Source organism: Equus przewalskii, chromosome 6 (genome assembly GCF_037783145.1).
Source record: "Equus przewalskii isolate Varuska chromosome 6, EquPr2, whole genome shotgun sequence".
Classification (NCBI taxonomy): domain Eukaryota; kingdom Metazoa; phylum Chordata; class Mammalia; order Perissodactyla; family Equidae; genus Equus; species Equus przewalskii.
The window spans coordinates 85,483,091-85,501,386 of record NC_091836.1 but is presented as its reverse complement, the minus strand read 5'-3'; the positions used below and the strand labels follow the sequence as shown (position 1 = coordinate 85,501,386).

At 47.2% G+C, this 18,296-nt stretch overlaps 1 protein-coding gene across 50 annotated transcripts in view; it reads left to right on the top strand.

Moving 5' to 3' along the window:
• Positions 1-18,296, top strand: part of PLEKHA7 (pleckstrin homology domain containing A7) — a 198,509-nt gene that overhangs the window by 112,805 nt on the left and 67,408 nt on the right. For 41 of the 50 annotated variants that reach the window (XR_011541643.1, XR_011541641.1, XR_011541642.1 and 38 more), the window contains 3 exons: positions 3,898-3,981; positions 16,606-16,717; positions 17,519-17,623. Coding sequence is in view for 44 of the 50 variants with exons in the window: in XM_070626494.1 (XP_070482595.1) it covers positions 3,898-3,981; positions 16,606-16,717; positions 17,519-17,623 (301 nt within the window). In the remaining 6 variants the exon portion in view is untranslated. Of the gene's footprint in view, positions 1-444; positions 858-1,971; positions 2,078-3,215; positions 3,479-3,897; positions 3,982-9,793; positions 10,028-15,238; positions 15,814-16,605; positions 16,718-17,518; positions 17,624-18,296 lie in introns of those variants that run through there. The other 9 variants (XM_070626505.1, XM_008529501.2, XM_070626492.1 and 6 more) reach the window with 7 other exon arrangements.

The following is an 18,296-nucleotide window of genomic DNA, read 5'->3' as shown; positions in this document are numbered from 1 at the left end:
TGTCCCCTTATGAAGTCTCTTGGGTTTGCTGTCAGACTTCTTTAGGGCATAACCCAAGTCCTTCCTGGCCCAGGGCTTGTGAAGATGTGCTTACTTCCAGGGATGATTACCCAGGGCCCACCTTCACAGGGATCATCCTTCCCTGCCACCTTCCATCCATGATCCCTGGTCTTCTCCTAGGTGAGGTTGGCTGCCCATTAACTTGGAGGGGCTGCTCCTGGGAGGAAGAGCGGGGCCTGGGAATAAAGGCTAGGTTGTTTCAGCTCATTTGCCAAGTTACTTTCTCAGTAGTCTGAAGAGAAATAGAAGCCCTTGTATGGAGGAGAGAGAGTTTCTGTGCTCATTGAAACCAGCCACCTGGCTCCCAGCCGGGCCATCTCCATCACTCCCAAGAAGCAAGGTGGCAATTCAGGTTTAAGAACAGGTATTTCAGGGGATTTGTCTGTGCCTGCTAAATGCGTCTTAGGTTGGGGTGGTAGGACATGAGATTCTTCATGAGTTTTAGAAAATCAGGAAATGGAGCAGGCTGGGGCTTTTGAGCTGAGGGGCCAGGATAGCAGATAAAGTCGGAGGACTTTGTGGTCTCCAAGTGAGTGTGGGGATCCAGTGTTTGATAGGCAGCCTTGGTTTGGAGGGTGAGTCTGGAGTAGTGGGAAGAGATCAGAAGGGTGGCGGTGTGCAGGAACACAGGAGTTGATTGTTGTTGTGGGCAAGTCATCTGCCCTTTCTGGGCCTTGTGTGATGACACATAGCCTACCCTACTATTTGGGAAGGTTGAATGAAATAGCTGAAGGACCCAACTCTTCTTCTTTTGCTCAAAAAGTGCTGAACCAGAAGCTCTGCCATTAGCAAGCTGGGTGAGTTTGATCAGAAATGATCAGATCTGAAGACCTCAGTATTCAGGAGACATTAATCTGGTTCATCTCTTTTCTCTTTTCTCAATGTATGTGTCCTATTTTTAAATTTAGTGTTCCAATAGCATGCTATAACCCACTTACTCAGTTTCCTTGTGAGTAACATGGGGATAAAAATATCTGCCCTGCCTACCTCAGTGGGTACTTGGGAGGGTCGGATACGATGATGAATGTGACTGCACTTAGAGCTTTCTGTAAATGCAGGAAATGGTGGTGATGATGCTGTGGTTGATAACATTTTTGGCAGAAAGGGCAGGCAGCATCCATATTAGGGAAGAAGGGTTGGGGAGCTGCCTCTAGGTCTGATCAAATGACAGCTATATTTTTGTCCACTTTTAAAAACTATCCTCCTCCTAATGTTAGAATGTAAAATTCGTCTTAGGGCCTATACCTTCCAGCTCAGAATTCTTTTACCCAAGACTCGGAGCTTACTTAAGCTGGTACGAGTTGGGTGTGGTGAGCCCAGGAGTTGTTTTTAAGGTTGTGCAGCGTATATGAAGTGGTTGCTGGATGCTGGATGCTGCTCCAGGCGTGTAGAAGATGTGCTCTTTGCCTTCACTTACTAGAGATCCACCAAGCTGACCTTGTGATAAGACCCAAGGCTGTTTGGGGGCTCCTGAGTGCCACACAGATGATGTTATTCAGAACTTTGGCCCTGGGCCCAAGGGGAAGGAGAGAGGGAGGAGTAACAGTGGGTATGCTGTTTTGCTGATGCTTTGTCTGTAGGGTTTTCTGATCATGGCCGGGAAGCTGCCAGCCCCGCAGACTCCTAAGGGAAGGGACAGCAGGTTATCATGCAAAGAGCATTGAATTTAGAAATAGAAGACCTGGATTCATGTCCAATCATTACTTATTGATGAAGTTGTCTTGAACAAGTCACTTAACCTCTCTGATCCATTTCCTCATTCATAAAATGGGGTTCAATGGTGTTAATAGCTAAGATGTGTAAGAAAAGGCTTTGTAGACTGTAGAGCCCTTGAGAGGTAATATAGATAGTGGTGGTCTTGCTTTCTTCTTATTCCCATTATTAACAGGGCGTTTCTTTTCTCCAGGTGGAAATGAGGCAGGCTTAGACTAGAGTTTGTGTTTTCAAATTCCCTGGTGAATGGAGATGACTCTAAAAGAAGCTGGGAGGAGCAGATAAAGCCTAACCCTTGAACATGGTGCGAGGATTTCTGAAACAGGTGTTAAGGGGTCTATTTCTCTTTCCTGTCTAGGTGCTCATGCCTTAACTCTGCTGTTCTGGGAAGATCAGGCTGCTGCCTGCCAGATGAGGTCCTAGGATTCCAAGGGCTTGCCTGGGACCAGGAGCTAGGAATTCAGAGGCTGGCAGTGGTTGGGAGGGGTGAGAGGGTGCTGGGGGTGGTGCATAGTCGCAGGGCCAAGGAGCAGCCTGGCCTGATGGCTCTGCCTGCTTCACGTTTGGCTTATTAGGACTCAGGCTGCTCTGACCTCAGTGCCAGCTTACCCCAGACACAGAACGCAGGACGCTCTGACTAGACCCCAGGGCAGAGTAAGAGAAACCTCGTAGACCTAGAGATTTTTTCTTTTAACCTTGCACTGTGCTTATTTAAACCTACTAATCTCCAGGGTGGCTCAGTTTGGAGATGAGGCTACTATCTTAACACTACCAAACTGAGAGGATCTCTTGACTCTGACAGTAAAAGCATTTTAACCATCTGTATTAGGAGCTTTAAAAATGACCTTTAAAGTCATTTTACCTCTGGGACTTTAACCCAAGGAAATAATTTGAATTGCAGAAAAAGCCTGTATTCAAAGATGTGTTGATTATAATGGGGGTGGGGTGGGGAGGAGGAGGGCACATCTAAAATGTCCAGTATTTGAAGACTGTAAAACTTTCTAGAATGTAGACACCATGGGGAAGGACTCTTGCTCACTCTGTGTCTCCAGAACCTAAAGCAATGCCTGGCACACACATGACCATTTGAATGGTTGTGAAAAAATTTACATCCATATGGTAAGACTATTATTCAGCTCTTTCAAACGAAGACGTCTTAAAGACATAGGAAATTTTCTGTGTTAATAGGATGTGAAAAAGCAGGATAGAGATTTCTAAATACAGTAAAATCACAATTCTCTTATTTTAAGAGAAGGAAAAAAGGCTAAGAAGGAGAAGATACCCAGGTAAAGCTCTAGAGGGTGAGATCCTGGGTGACTTTTCTTTCTTTCTATATTTTCTAAAATGAGTATGATGTTGTGGTTGGGAAAGACATTTTATAATAAATCATATTCTTTTAAAAACAAGGAGGTTAGATTAGTTTATTCATGGAGCAAACCAGCAGCCTCTAGATCCAGCTCCTCCTTCCTTTCAAAGAGCCAGGCAGCCTTTGTGAATACACAAAACACCTACACACTTTGGTTGTGTCTGTCAGCTTGGCGTGGAAGCTGATCCCTCCTAACTTCAAAAGGGTGATAGAAACTGCACAGTGTTGAAACTGTGCAGGTTCACGTTGCAGAGACATGCCCATACATTTATATCCCATCACTGAAGTGAAGACGTTTTGTAGTAGAGAGAAGAATTTTAAGAAGATAGATTTTTCTGGGTGGGTGGTTAATTCTTAGAATTCTTTCCCTGGTTCATGGTTTTGGGAAGCTGTTGAAAGTGCCGTCTGCTTTCCTTCATTCTTGTTTTAGCTCGTGCCATCTTAAAGTCACTTTTTGCTGAGCGGCTCGTTTGATGGAATGTTCCTCTAAGAAGCAGTGTTCTCATCAAGCAAAGACTTCCCTAGAATTAAAATCCCCGCATCTTAGGTGGGCTTTGGCACCTGAGCTGGAAGTTCTTAGTTTTAAATGCAGCCGGGTTCTGATAGATTAAGGGCCTCTCGGAGGAAAGGCCCACTGTCTCACCCAGGGAGGAAGCTGTGATGATGGGGGTTTCTCAGACATTACTGACCTATTGTTGTGTCTGTAATCCTTTCCATTCACATGACTTCTCCTTCATTATCTCTTTCTTTCTCTTTAGCCATAACCAGCAGACCACAGCATTCAGGCATCCTGTGAGTGGGCAGTTTTCTCCAGAAAATAGCGAATTTATTCTTCAAGAAGAGTAAGTACTTTTATAAATTCTCCTTTTTCAGGCGGAGTTTGGAAGCTTTAAGGCACTTGCTCAAAACAAAGCTTGTTGGACTATTTTCTCTCTCAGAGGGGCTTGGAGTAAGTTGTGTGATTCAAAGTGAAATGCAACGGGGTGGGCCCGGTGGCGCAGCGGTTAAGTGCATATGTTCAGCTTCACCGGCCCGGGGTTCGCCGGTTCGGATCCTGGGTGGGGACATGGCACCACTCATCACATCATGTTGTGGCATGTGTCCCACATACAAAGTAGAGGAAGTTGGGCACGGATTTTAGCTCAGGGCCAGTCTTCCTCAGCAAAAAGAGGAGGACAGGTAGCAGATGTTAGCCCAGGGCTGATCTTCCTCAAAACAAACAAAAAGAAATGCGAGAATTTTGTTTTTCAATCTCTGTACTTCTCTCAGTGGGAAGATGTGGAAGTGGGGAGAAGATATGGGGATGTGCTGTGATTGGTATTGTCAGAGCATCTTAAAAGCTCCCTTTCCCCTCGAGCATCATCTAACACATTAGCTGTGCTCTGAGAGAACACGCTCATCTGATGTGAAAGTACCTTAAATATAGCCTCAGACCAAGCTGAGCCAGCCTCCCAGGGAGGCCTCAACTAAGAGTCCAAAGCCAGGACTTAGAAGAGAGGACTGGTGACACTCATCGTCCCTGAACATTTTGCATCCTTTCTGCTTGCTTTCCTGACACGGGAACTCTCCTAGCTCTCCAGTCCCATTTAAGCAGGGCCTCTGGGGTGCTTGGAGGCAGGCTCTGCCAACCAGGGCCTGTCTACTTTAACAAATGCGCGTACAACCCCAGCAGGGTGTGTTCTTCTTCCAAAAATGAAGGCAGAGAAACATGTGCAAGTAGCTCTGTTTCCTTCTGCTCATCTGGAGCAGTGCTGTTTGGAGAAAACAATTCTGCCTGAGAATCTATTAGATGTTGGCTTTAAGTTTTTTTTTTTTCAAATCATTTTTCTTCTGTTCTGTCACCTAGACCAAATAGGATCTTAAATTATCAGTATTTATATTTTTACAGCATTTCCCTCCCTCGGTACTTACACCATTGAACTTTGTATTATGGAAAATTTCAGACATATACAAAAGTAGAGATACAGTGATAAATCCAATGTATTTACTGCCCATCTTCAACACTTTCCAGAACGTGGCTGATTTTATTTCATCTATACTCTCCCCCTCACTCCCTGGATTATTTTGAAGCAAATTCCAAACATTTCATCTCTATAGTACGTTCAGCTTAGAGTCATTATCCTACAGAACTTTTAAAACCAGAAATCTATAATTATGATAATACTGACGTTCTTTGCATGTTTACATGGGGATTTTACGTGCATATCTCATTTTAATACAATAATCCTGAGATATAGACCATCCCCGTTTTAGAGATGAAGACACTGAGACTCAAAGAAGCAAAGTCATTTGCCCAAAATTGCATAGTTAGAGGCACAAAAGCCTGGATGGATGTCATCCAAGCTTGATCTCTTTCAGTAAGGTCTAACCCCCTCCCTAGTCAGAGGCTGCTTGCTAAATTATTTTGATACTGGTGGCCCATGGGACATGACAGCCAGACTCTGGGGTTGGGAGTCTGACTTTGAAAGCATTAAAACCGTAAGAAAGAGTGGGTAGAAGGTAAAGATTGTCTTGTCTCCTACATCGAGAAAGAACTGTTGTGTAAAGACAGAGCCAGAATGTGGATTCTTTGAATTCCAGCTTGGAGTGAGTTTGTTTATAGATTCCTGAAGGTCAGAAGTACTTGGGAGGTCATTGAGTTCAGCCCCCTTCCTTAGGCATCCTGGAGACATGAGTGCCTGTCATTAAAGCTCTGCACGGAGAATCTATCAGAACACTTAGCTTGGAAGTTACCAACTTTAATAGAGCTTCTAGAGAAATGCAGACTTTCCATCACTCAACACTTCTGTACACACATCATTTTCCTCCTTGTTAACAGAAGACTTTGTCTGCTGACCACTTCTGAGAAGGTAGCCTCTGTTATCCTATGAACATATCTCTGTAATTAATCTCAATTCAGTCCAGTTTTCAAGAAGATTTTTATTCTTTTCACGAGTCACTTTTTCCCTCTAGGTCCCATTTCCTGAATGTCGTAAGACATGCTTGCTTGTCTCAGGTGGTGGGTGCAACTGTATGGGCAGACATTCCTCGAAGCAGGCAGGATGTGCTTTAGGCATTGAAAGTAAGGGAGGATTCCTATGAACTGATGTGGTGATCCCTGCACTTATTCATTGAATACTTAGTAAGTCCCTACACTGTGTCTGGGGCTGCGCCAGACTCTGCAGTTACAGCAGCAAGCAAGACAAATGTGGTCCTGTCTGTGAAGAGCTTACGGTTGAGTAGGGAAGATAGATGACTTAACAAGAGATCACAAATGTGATAAATGTTCATGATGGCGGAAAGATAGGGTTCAATGGGAGTTGATAGAAGAGGGTTCTAACCTGGCTTAGGGCTCGTGGAAGGCCTCTCCATCCTGGGAAGGGCTGTTGTTTAAATTGAGATCTGCCCAGTCAAGCTGCACAACTCGGGCAAAGACCTGGAGGGGAAAGTGGGTAGAGCCTGGAGGATCTAAACCAGTTAAGTTAGAGTGAAAAATGAAGAGCCCCGGATGGACTCTGGAGATGCTCGGGAGGTAAAATTGACAGGACTTGGTGATTGATTGGCTGTGATGGGGATGAAAGAGAGGGAAGACTTTCTTGAAGTGTCTGGCCCCAAACTGGAGGAAGGGGGAGGATTTAGATAAATGAAGATAAGTGTGCATGTGTGTGAGGGCCCGTCAGAGCTGAGGGAAGTGTGACCAGCCTCGGTGGGGTCAGAGGGCAGGAAGACTGAGCTGTAGTGGAGGCCTGCGAAGGGAAGTGTGGAGATAAGGTTGGGGAGGGAGGTTGCCGCCAGTTATCTAAATTGCTTCCTTCTGAAATAAACCCAGATTTGCCTCCTGGTGGAGCTCTGGAGGGTGAGTGAGGCGTGATTTCCCCGCACAGAAACCAGTTTTTAAAAATGTGACAGTGAATAAGATGCCTGTTTTGTTCCCTTAAAGGAGCTTAATTTTGTTGTGTTATGTGATGAAGAAAAAAGACGGAGATGACCATTTGTGCCATTTACACATCAGCTCTCAGACTGATGTGTTTGGTGGAAAGGGGAAAACCGACTCTTTTCCTTCTCCAAAAGGGTCTGTTAAGGCCACATCAACTCCTCTTGCCGGAGCCTCCACCCTGGTTTCCTGGAGTGAATTCTTCTAGAGCAGTGGTTCTCAAAGTGTGGTGTCTGAACTAGCATCATCTGAGAACTTGTTAGAAATGCACACCGCCCCCCAGCCCTGCTGAATTAGAGACTCTGGAGGTAGGAGCCCCTAGTCCACCTACAGGTGATTCCGATTCAGGTAAACTTTGAGACCCACCGATTTAGACAACTTGCTATTCCCATCCCTCCTAAGTTACTCCCAGTTCTTCTGGCATCCGTAAGTCTCCTCCACACACCCTGCCACAGTGACAGTCTTAGATGGATTTTAGTCCAGTGATCTTGGGTTCCTTCTCCTGTGTGTATGTGGGGAAACAGTCTCCATGGTGGCTTCCTTAAAGCATTGCGTCTCCCCCACTGTTGGCAGGTGGGGCTCACCTGAGCTGCTTGGTGTAACAGGTGCACGCCCACCAAAAGATGGTTTCCTATCTTACAGATTAGAAGCATGCAGAAGAGAAATAATGTGAAAGCTATGATCTGGTGGATCCAGAGGACGCAAGCTCTGAATATTCTAGTTTCTGTGTTACTAAAACAGAATCAGTCAGGATGGGCTAGGGGCTGCTGTGCTAACAGCAACAAACAAAATCCCTGTGACTTAAAGCAATTAAGTTTACTTGTCACTTTTGCTCCGTGTCTGTCACAGGTCACCTGAGGGGTTCTGCTCTGTCATCTTTGCTGAGGGAGGCTCCATCTCTGTGCTTCCATCATTGCCAAAGGCAAGAGAAAGGGAACTTGGGGATTTGCTCACTGGCTCTTTCACTCACATCTCATTGGCTAAAGCAAGTCACATGACCACTCCTAACTTCAAGGGGTCAGGGAATTGCATTTCTACCATGCACCTGGGGAGAGAATCAGAAATATTTGTTGGTCAGCACTAATGACTACACTTCATAACCTACAATCCAGATTTATTAAGGGAAGCAGGACCTTTTGAGTCTGTCACTTCTTTTGCTGCATGACTAGTGTGTTTGCTTTCTCATTTCTCCTTTTCTGCTATGGTACCTAGTTCTTTGTCAGAACCCCCAAGGTGAGTGGGTATCCATCATCAGATCCTGCAGCCTTGTCCCCCAGGGGACTCCCCTGCATACCCAAGCCAGCAGGCATGTGGAAATCCCTCTTGGAAGAGCTCATTTAAGCTCGGGTCGCATTAATAAAAGTGTGATGTGCAGAGAAAGGGGGAGAATGGTTCTGGTATACCATGGTGTTTGTGGACTACTGCATTCACTCATTCCAAGTTTATGAAGCACCAGGGACATGCCAAGTAAACACTGTGATCTGGGTACTAAATTTCAAGAGGGGTGTTGAGCAATTGAGATTCCCCTGAGGAGAGAGACCATTGTGGTGAGGGGCCTGGAAACCCTGTCCTGTGACCTCTCATGTTTAGTCTGCAGGAGAGAAGATGAAGCAGGGTCTGCTGTAAGTCTTCAAGAAGGGCTGGCAGGTGCAAGTGGGGTACATTTATTGTGTGGCTGCCAGAGGCAGGCATCAGATCAATGAGTAAAAGTTTTAGGTTGGCAAATTTCAGCTCAGTCCATAATTTTCCAGGAAAGAGATTTTCTAGCATCCCTTGTTTTGGGATCTAGAATTTCATCTTTACCATTAAATGAAGTGACCTACCTCCCAGAATAAGAGTTGGCTTTTTCCATTAATAATAATGTTATTATTTTTATAGCTAACACTTAGAGCCCTACTATTTATTACCAGGTCCTTTTCTAAGTGCTTTACCTATATTAATTTAATTTCCACAGCAGTCTTATGAAGAAGATACCATTATTATCATGGATACTGAAGCACAGAGAGCTTAAGAGTCTTGCCAAAGTCACACAGCTAGTAAGTGGCAGAGTTAGGATTTGAATCCAGGTAGTCTGGCCCCAGATGCTGTGCTTTTAACCACTATACATACTGCCTCTCATTTCAACAGTCTTCAGGAGACAATCTCCTTCCTTGGCTGTTCTCAGGTGTTAATGTGCCGACTAAGCAGGCCATTGCTGCTTAGAGATTGTAATTGTAATTGTATGTGCAGTAATGGAATTTGATCTAATAACTTCACACTTGCTTGAAAGACACCAAGCCTCCGTGGTAGTCTTTTCTCCAGAAAAAATCCTCAAGCCTTTTTAGAGGGCCTCATTTCCAGTGATTGGATCACTTGGGCTCCTCTTCTTAAGCTCCTGCCTGATTCTCCGTGATTTCCTTGAATTGGAAGCTGTGGCTTGCCCTTTGTGGCTTAAAGGACCACATCCAGGGGCCCTCCTGAAGGGTCAGCCTTGGCACAGGAACTTCCAGGCTGAGGTTTTGGTGGTTGGTGCCAGGCACAGGAGCATTTTCTCCTCTTTCTGGGCTGCCCAGGAAGCCGCTGACAGACGCCTCTGCAGCTCTCGGGAAGAGGAGAGAAGCATTCCGGAGCCATGACGCTGGCAGCTGACTGACAGAGGCTGTGCACACTTATCTCCAGGCTCTGTCAACCATTTGATGTTGAGGTGGGGCCTAGTTGAGAGAGTGTGCGGTCTGGAAGTTCAGGAGCCTGCTGTTGTGCTCAGAAGCCAGCTGCAAGGTGCCCAAAATCCCCTTGGAGTTTCTTACCCTGGAGAGGACCCTTGCTTGGCCTGCCTTTCCCAGCATCCTAAGGAGTTTAGTTTGTTCCTTCCACTGGGATCTGAGCAGCCCTTGGTTTTCCGAATGGATTGTTTGGAAAAGAATCACAAGTTGGAATTGCCTGGAATGTCGTGAGTGGTGTTTGGAGGATACCACTTAAAAAGATATCTTGTGGAGGTAAGAATTACCTTCCCGACCTCTGACCTCTTTGGGGGTTCATTTTGCAGGTTGCAGGGCAAGACTGCAAGGCACATGCTGATGATGGCCCTGGGGGTGGGGTATCCCCTGCGGCTAGGAGATGGCTGTCTTCCATTCCTCCTGCAGTTACAAGTTGGTAAAATCTCGCTGTGGAATTGAGAGCACAGGATGGGGTGGGGGTGCGCTACAACTCTGAGCTCGGAGAAGGAGTCCGTCCTGTCCTGTTGTTCGGCTGTGAGGCTGCTGAGTTGCTATCTGCTGCTGATACAGCCAGACTGGCAGTCTTGGGTTAGCTTTGCCTGTTGGCGTTTGGTTGCCATGGCAACAGAAAAAATGAGGAAAAATGGAAACACCTGGCAAGCAGATGCAGAAACTTGGCTGTGCAGTTTTCCTTCCTGGTATAGGAGACGGTGTTTGTGACAGTCACAGGTAGGGGATGAGGTGGTGATGGTGTTCTCAGTTCATTCAGACACCTGGGTTTGGGCTTGGCTTTGATGTTGGTGTTCGGAAGAGCACTGGGGATGTAGTCATTGCCACACAGCACCGTCCCCGGCTCTGTCTGTGCTGGTGAACACGCTGCAGTGGTGGCTTTGCTGTGTGTGGAAGGGAAGCTGCTGCTTGCCAACAGTGATTTTGTTTCTCCTGTGCCTTCCCTTCTTGCCCTCTTCTTTCCCTCCCCCTGGTCTGGGAAGAAATGGCTATTTTCTGATGAGAAAAGTGGCTGCGGGGTAGGCCAGGAGGAGCTGATAGGCTAGCAGAGGACTTGTCAAAGGCTCAGGTTAGAATGGCAGCAGTCTCTGAAACAGGACAGCAGAGGTGGGAGGGACAGTGGAGGAGGTCAAGATCTGGTTCTCCCCGGGCACAGCGGAAGAGACTGGGCCCAGGGTCTTACAGCAGAGCGGGACTCAGGCGGAGTGAAGGGCAGTGCTGGAGTTTCAGGGCAGGGGAGGGGAGCCCACGAGGCTCGGTGGGTTACTTTCATGCCAGGTGAGGGGTGCTGTTTGGGCTGGTTTCCAGCCCCTGAGAGGGGGTGGGGTGAGGAACTGGAGCCTGTGTTTGAGAGAGGCGCTGTAGGGTGAGGGAGTCGAGCACAGAGAGCCATAGCTGAGTAATGAGGCCACAGTTGCTGAATGAAAACCTGTGTCAGACAGCCTCCCCCAGGGTGTTGGGAGTGTACAGTGAGCGTTGGCGGTCTGTCTGTGTGTGTCTCTTTCTCTGGGAAGACGGGGTGTGGAGGTGTCTGCCTGTTTGGGACAAGAACTTTCTTTTATTTCTGCTTTTCATTGTGCATTGCTTTTTCCCAAACCCCTTAGGTGGTGGGTGTGAGAGCCTTAAAAAATGTGCTGGTTGTTTGTAAGTGTGCCTGTTCTCGTGCACTCCTCCTCTCACAGCAGTAATTTTAGCTGCGTTCTCTGTGTAGAATCCTTAAGGACAGAGTGTGAATTTGGGGGCCTATTTTTCCAAGAATTAATGGGATACAGGTGTCATGTAATGATGTCTTCTCAATAAGAGATTTCTGATTCCCCATAGCTTTCTAACCACCCATCATAGCTTTGAAGACTCTTGACATTATCATTCTCCTGGGGAAAGAATGGGAGCCCCGTCCCCCAGCCACAGGGTTACTACACTTTAAAGAATCCCCAGATAAGGTGTTTTTGGGAAATGATTGTTTCGAAGTTAATCGTTTGGTACCTTGAGCTTTCTGGAGAGAAATTCTTGGAAATAAAATAAGGTATATTTGAGATTTAAATTCTGGGGTTTCCATTGGTGGCCTCAAACAGTGCTTTTCATTTAGTGCAATGCTTCATGCTTTTCAAAGTGTCATTTCAATCCACACAAGCACCTTGTGAGATGAGAGTAGTTTTCACCCCATTTTGCAAAAATGGAAACTGAGGCCTGGCGATGTCATGTGACTTGCGGAAGAGTCAGTAACCTGCAGAGCTCTGTTGAGACTCACTTATTCTGGGCTCATGGTCTTCCCACCACCCCAGGATCCTCTTGGTTTGGGGGTTGGCCTTGGGGCTGCTTGTATCAGACCTTGGGACTTGTCATGGGACAGTGTCTCTCTGGCAAAGTACGGGGTTTGGGAGTCCAGGCTCTGTCTTGGGCAAGTCGTTAATCTCTCTGAGCCTCAATTTCCTCATCTGCAAAATGGAGATGGTAAAATTAGCTTTGCCAGGGTTGAGTGAGATAATGTGGGTAAAGTGCCTGGCACATAGTAGGTGCTGGACAAGAACAGCCCAGTCCCTCCGGTTGCCAGGCCTTGTGTACCTGTCCCTAAGGGGTAGTGATACTTGGCTTGGTGACATACCTATTGTGACAACGATAGTGTAGGGAAGGGTCTTGCTGTGACCCCACTTCTGTCTGCTCCAGTTCATGATGTTGACTAAGAGGCAGCTGAGGATCCCATTAACCCAAACTTGCCTAAATTCCGACCCAACAAAGACAAAATGGCTTCTGAATTTATAACCTCCCTTTCTTACGACATCTGTCAGTGTCATATGCATTTGATCCTGGATATGTCAGAAGCAGAAGTAGCTTCTTTTAAAAATGCGGAAATTGGGCTGGCCCCATGGCCGAGTGGTTAAGTTTGCGTGCTCTGCTTTGGCGGCCCAGGGTTTTGCCACTTCGGATCCTGGGTGCAGACGTGGCACCACTCAGCAAGCCATGCTGAGGTGGCGTCCCACATAGCAGAACCAGGGGTACTCTCAACTAGAATATACAACTATGTACTGGGGGGCTTTCGGGAGAAGAAGAAAAAAAAAAGATTGGCAACAGAGGTTAGCTCAGGGGCCAATTTTCAATAAAATAAATAAAAATTGGGAAATTGAGGGACAGAGAAGGTGACTTCCTGCCTAGGCTCACCTGACACATCCTTGAGGAAGTTCAGAGTAGAATGAAGTCACTTTCCTACTGGGCTTCTCTAGACTGATTTTTGTTTGGTCTCAACTTCTTTTGTTCATTTCACATAGGAAGCAATTGAGTTAAAAGTCTAGCTCACTGTTTTGAACTTCAGCCCACACTCCTCCAGCAAAATGATCAGTATTCATGTAGCCCAAGTCAAGGAAAGAGAAGTCTTTGTTCAAATCATCCCACTGTACTTTGGGAATCCAGATAGCACAGAAACCTGGCAAACAGGCTTTCAAGTTAATAGATTTTCTTTAATGACACCAAGAGTCTGCCTTCCTCTCGCCTGTGCAGGTTTTTTGGTCTCCTCTCCCGGGATCTGTGTGACTCATGTGCCTGAGGGTGTGCTGTTGAGAGCTGAACTGCCTATCACAGCTGCTCGGCTCAGAGGCACAGGCTCCTCCCTGGGGGAGGGGGAAGGTTCTTGGGTGAAAGCTGTCAGGAGTGCACCTCGGTCTGAGGAGTTGAGGACAAATCAGTGTCAGCCCTTCTAAGTTCTTAAGTGGGGACATGCCTGTAAGATGTAACTGATTCAAATGTTCCAGAATGTGCACATCCAAGTGAGTGATGATCCCTTCAGTGTTGTCTCTTCCGGAGGCTACACACATGCACCATTGATGTTCCCATTGCTCAAAATGGTATGGTAAACGACCTCTAGAAGTTTCCATCAAAGCCAGCTCTACAGCCAAGTGAGGAAATCGTTTTTGACACTTTTTTTTTCATATCCTCATTTTTGAATACCAAAGGGTGTCCTAAGCATGACCACCATTTTTTTTTATTAGTTGTAATTCTGGATAATTTCTAGTTATTCAAAAAGTCACATTTACCCATGGAGGACCTACAAGATTATTACCTACGTGGAGGAGATTCAGAGAAACATCCTCCGAAGACAGATCTTGTTACTTGAGTGACTGGGTAGCTGTGTGTGTCTTGTTCTTTTAAAGAGCCAAGTCAGGGACTGCCAGGTAATGGTTGAGTCTGTTCTTGAGTTGGGAGACGTCCTTGCCTGTGGGGAGCCCTGTGAAGACATGCTTCTGTTTATGGAGACAACATGGTTAATTTGGACTTTAATCATATCCCCTGATAAGCCAGCTTTCTCTGGGTGTGGCTTAGCAGAGGTCCCTGTAGTCATGAAGAATGAAGTTGTCTTCCTGTGTTTCTTCCTCCTCCTCCCCTCCCCACCCCCGCCACTGTCCCTCACTGGTGTTCAGTGTCAGGACCATAACCAGTCCTCCTCCAGCGGAAATCTCTTCACAGCTGGCTCCCTAGGTGGTGCTCGTACCCTCTTTCTTCACCTACCCAGGGCTACAGGCAGTCATCTTTCTTCCTGTACTGTTGGCCAGAGGTGCTCTCTGGCCAGCCAGCATCCCAGAAGCTAGTGTGGGGAGGGGATGTGGGGTCAGAATGCAGGGGGGTGGTTAAAGTTAGAGCTCAAGATTGTAAGGTGCAGAAATGGCAAAAGTGGCCATCCGTCCTGGATTTCCTGGGCCAGTCACAAATCCAAATAGTCTTTTCTTTGTCCCACAGAGGAGAAGTGGCATATCAAGTTGTTGGAATGTGATGTAGTCATTTAAAATGACGTGGATGAGTTTAAAATAATAGAGAAAATGTTTATATTACAATAAGTTGTTTAAAATCAAGATGCAAAATCATAAACACAGTATGATCGCAATTATATAAAAACAAAAAAGCACCACCTCTCCCAAAAGTCAGGCATATAAAAAAGAATGGAAGTAAATATCCCAAGTGTGAAAAATGATTTTCCTTTGGATAGCAGGACTCTGGGTGATTTTTTTCTTTCCTTTCAGCTTTTTTTCTTTTATTTCTCAAATATTCTATAATAAGCTTCTATCAGTATCTTAAATGGGAGTGAATTAAACTTGATAAAATACCAAACAAGCCTTTGTTGTTGTTGGACTTTGTGTCCTGGTTTTAGCTTAGAGCTACAGCTGCCGTAACTGAAGTGAAGGAACTCTTCTTCCTTGTCTCAGCCTCTGGAAATCTGAAAAGTCAGGCTCAAGACCAGGTTCCAGGAAGTCGTTTTGGACATAGTTCTGCCTGGAGGAGGCAGGGCCTGGACAAGGCAGCCTCTCAGAGCCCCTGCCCACCCCCGGTCGCCGATTATCTCTGTGCTGCACACAGCCTGTGCCAACATGAGCGGGCTGAGTGTGGTGACATTCTCTGAGTGGGGAGCCATAACAAAAGTCTGGCTGGGTGGAGGCCGGGGGTGGGGAATCTGGAGCGAGTGCCTGAGCTGATAAGGAGCCAGCAATCTTTCTGCCTGGTGAGTCTTGCACCTCCAGCTGCCAAGCATCCAGCAGGGCCCAGCCCCTTGCAAAGCTGGTGCCCGCTGCAGAGGTCCAGCTGCTGGCACAGCTTGGAGAGCACGGTGGTCACGGCTGCTTCTGCGGAGAACTTCCCTAATGGTACAGTGTGTCGCGGCTCTGTCTTGGGGCACAGGAAGAATCATTTATCCTTTGAGCCCCAGTGATGTTTGAAGGAAGCAGCATATCTCCAAGGTGGAAATTAGGATTTTTCCTTGTAGCACCTTTGGAAAAGTGAGCCTCGTGGATGGACAGCAAGAGTGCTTCTTCAGCTGTGTCTTGCCTGGATCCTCCATCTCCATCTCAGTTTACTGCTGCTGCCTGAATCCTGTTGCTCATCAGAGCAGTGGACAAAACCCAGCTACAGAACGCTGGGACTTACACTTCAAGGAAGGTTTACTGGTCCTGGAGTAGGCAGAGCCTGGGAGTCGGGCGTCGAGCTGTTCAAGGACAGGCATTGAATTTGTGTGGAGGCATTTGCCACCGCCGCTGCTTTGAAAGCCTCAGGCAAATGCTGGGGCTCTGTGGAGGCAGGTGAGGAGGGCTCCCTACAGTGTTGCCTGAGTGCCGTACCGACACGTTCGCAGAGTGCTGGCCCTGCTGGGGCAGGTGGAGCTTTTTGGTGGGAAGCCTGATGTCACAGGATGCTGATGGGGACGCACTGAGGGGATCCTCATTGGGGACCCAGGCAGGCTTCATTTCTTCCTGCTCTCCAGGCATGGCACAAAGGGTTAATATCTCCAAAGGCTCTATTTTGGGGCAAATGGAGTGTTCCTAGAATAGGACTCTTTGTTGAGTAGTCTATTTTGGGAGGCAAGCCCCACTGGCATTTATGTAAGCGATTCTCTGTGTGTATCTGGGGGTGTGGATGTGTGCGCAAGTGATTTCTTGTTACTAATTATAAACAGCTTCTTTTGGGAGCCAGGGAAATGGAGGGGTGGGTGTGCATGTGTGTAAGGAGTATGGATTGCTCTTGCTTTGAAGAGTGTTGACTGTTCCCATCTGGCGGGGCAGTTGCCACTGGCACCTGAATAAGAGAGTAAATGTGGGGACCTTAGGACAGCAGACAGGAATGACTGTCTTGACCTCTTTGTGGGGTGTCATGCTGTGGAGATGTACCCATCTATCATCCTTTTGATTCCCTGAAGTACAAGAGTAGACTGGACATCGTGGCCCTCTGGCTGTGGTCTGGAGTCACATAGTCTCCCAAAGATTGGTCCTGGGTTGTCTAACCACCAACTAGTTCTAACGTGGAATAAATCTCATATTCCACTTCCCACAGCAGTCTGGCACTTATTCACTGGACTCCCCCATGTCTCTCCACAGGCCAAATCCACATATGTCGAAGCAAGAGAGAAACCAAAGACCGTCCAGCATGGTCAGTGAGACATCCACTGCTGGGACCACTTCCACCGTGGAGGCCAAGCCTGGCCCCAAGGTGAGCTCCTGGCCATTTGTTCCTTCCCTCCCCTCTTTTATATTTTGCCAAACCCCGTTGTAACCAGGATCCCATTTGACTTTCACCATAATTTTGTGAGGGAGACATGTAAGAAGTATTCTCCCCAAATGACAGATCAGGAAATTGGGCCAGTTGGGGTTATATCACTTGTTCAAGAAAACAAGCGATTGCTGACAGAACCAGGACTGACATCAAGGTCCTTGGATGCATTCTTCATTTTCCTCATGTGTCTTGGGAAGGCCACACCTCTGTTCATCTGTGTGTTAGAGACCCCCTGGCGACATTCATGACAGATGGGCCCAAGGAAGGGTGCCCTTGAGAAGGGCCCAGAGGTGTCTGTACCCAAGATGTGGGAGCACTGACTGAGGAGCAGGGGAAAGAACCAGATTGCAGAGAACGGAAGAGTGCTGAGGACTGAACCCAGATAGGAGGGGTAAAAATCTGGAAATTGGCAAAATCTGTGACCAAGAAGTAACTTTGCTCCAAAAAGGCATAAGACATATTAGGGCCAACAGCTGCTGGTGAGAGTTGATTGAAAAATTCTTTTAATTTGTTTTCTCTGTGACCCAGATGGGAAGCTTGCTAGGTCTTGGACTTGCCTTTTAATTAGAATGCTGTGGCCATGTGCATGCCTGTTCCCTGTCTCCTTGTTCTTTTGATCAAAGGGTGCTGCCGCTTAGAGTGAGACACAGGGAGCCTCAGCCCTCCCATCACACAAGTGCTTTGTTGTGCCTCCCTACATCACCCCTGCTGCTAGAGTTCAAGTCTGCTTTTTCGTAGATCATAAAGTCCAGCAATAAAGTCCACAGCTTTGGGAAGAGGGACCAGTCCATTCGGAGGAACCCAAATGTGCCGGTGGTGGTAAGGGGCTGGCTGCACAAGCAGGTGAGGAGACTGAGGAGGGAGTGGGGCCATCGCCCTTGCTGATTTCCTTCCTTACCCTGGCCCCCGGGAGCTGGGAATAGGCTTATAATAAGCTTTCTGTTCCTGAGTTTGTCTGAGGTAGGTAGACGCCACCCGCCATGCTGAGTGATTTGCTGTTCATTGTTATGAGTGGCCCGTCTGCTCAATGGCTACAGCTTCCTTCCCTAAACCCATTTGACCACTTTGGACCCTGATGCTACTGGCTGCCCAGAGACCCAGGTCCCTAGTGTGGGCAGGTCAGCATGAATCCAGCCTTACTGACAATCCTCTGTCAGCATGGCCTTCTGATGTTAAAGAGCCTTTGTTATCATTTGGCTGAAAAACTCCATCTTTTCCTCTCCCTAGTCTAGCAGACATGTCTTTCTCCTTGGCACCTCAGATTCCATATCAGCCAAACTCAGCTCATCGTCTCCTCACCCTTTACCTCGCTTTTCCCCTAGCCTGCTTTTACTGGATCTTGGTGAGGATACCACCATTCTCCCAGGCACTCATATTAGAAGCCATCACCTGGGGCCGGCCCTGTGGCCAAGTGGTTAATTTCGCGCACTCTGCTGCGGTGGCCCAGGGTTTCACCAGTTCAGATCCTGGGCACAGACATGGCGTCGCTCGTCAGGCCACGCTGAGGCGACATCCC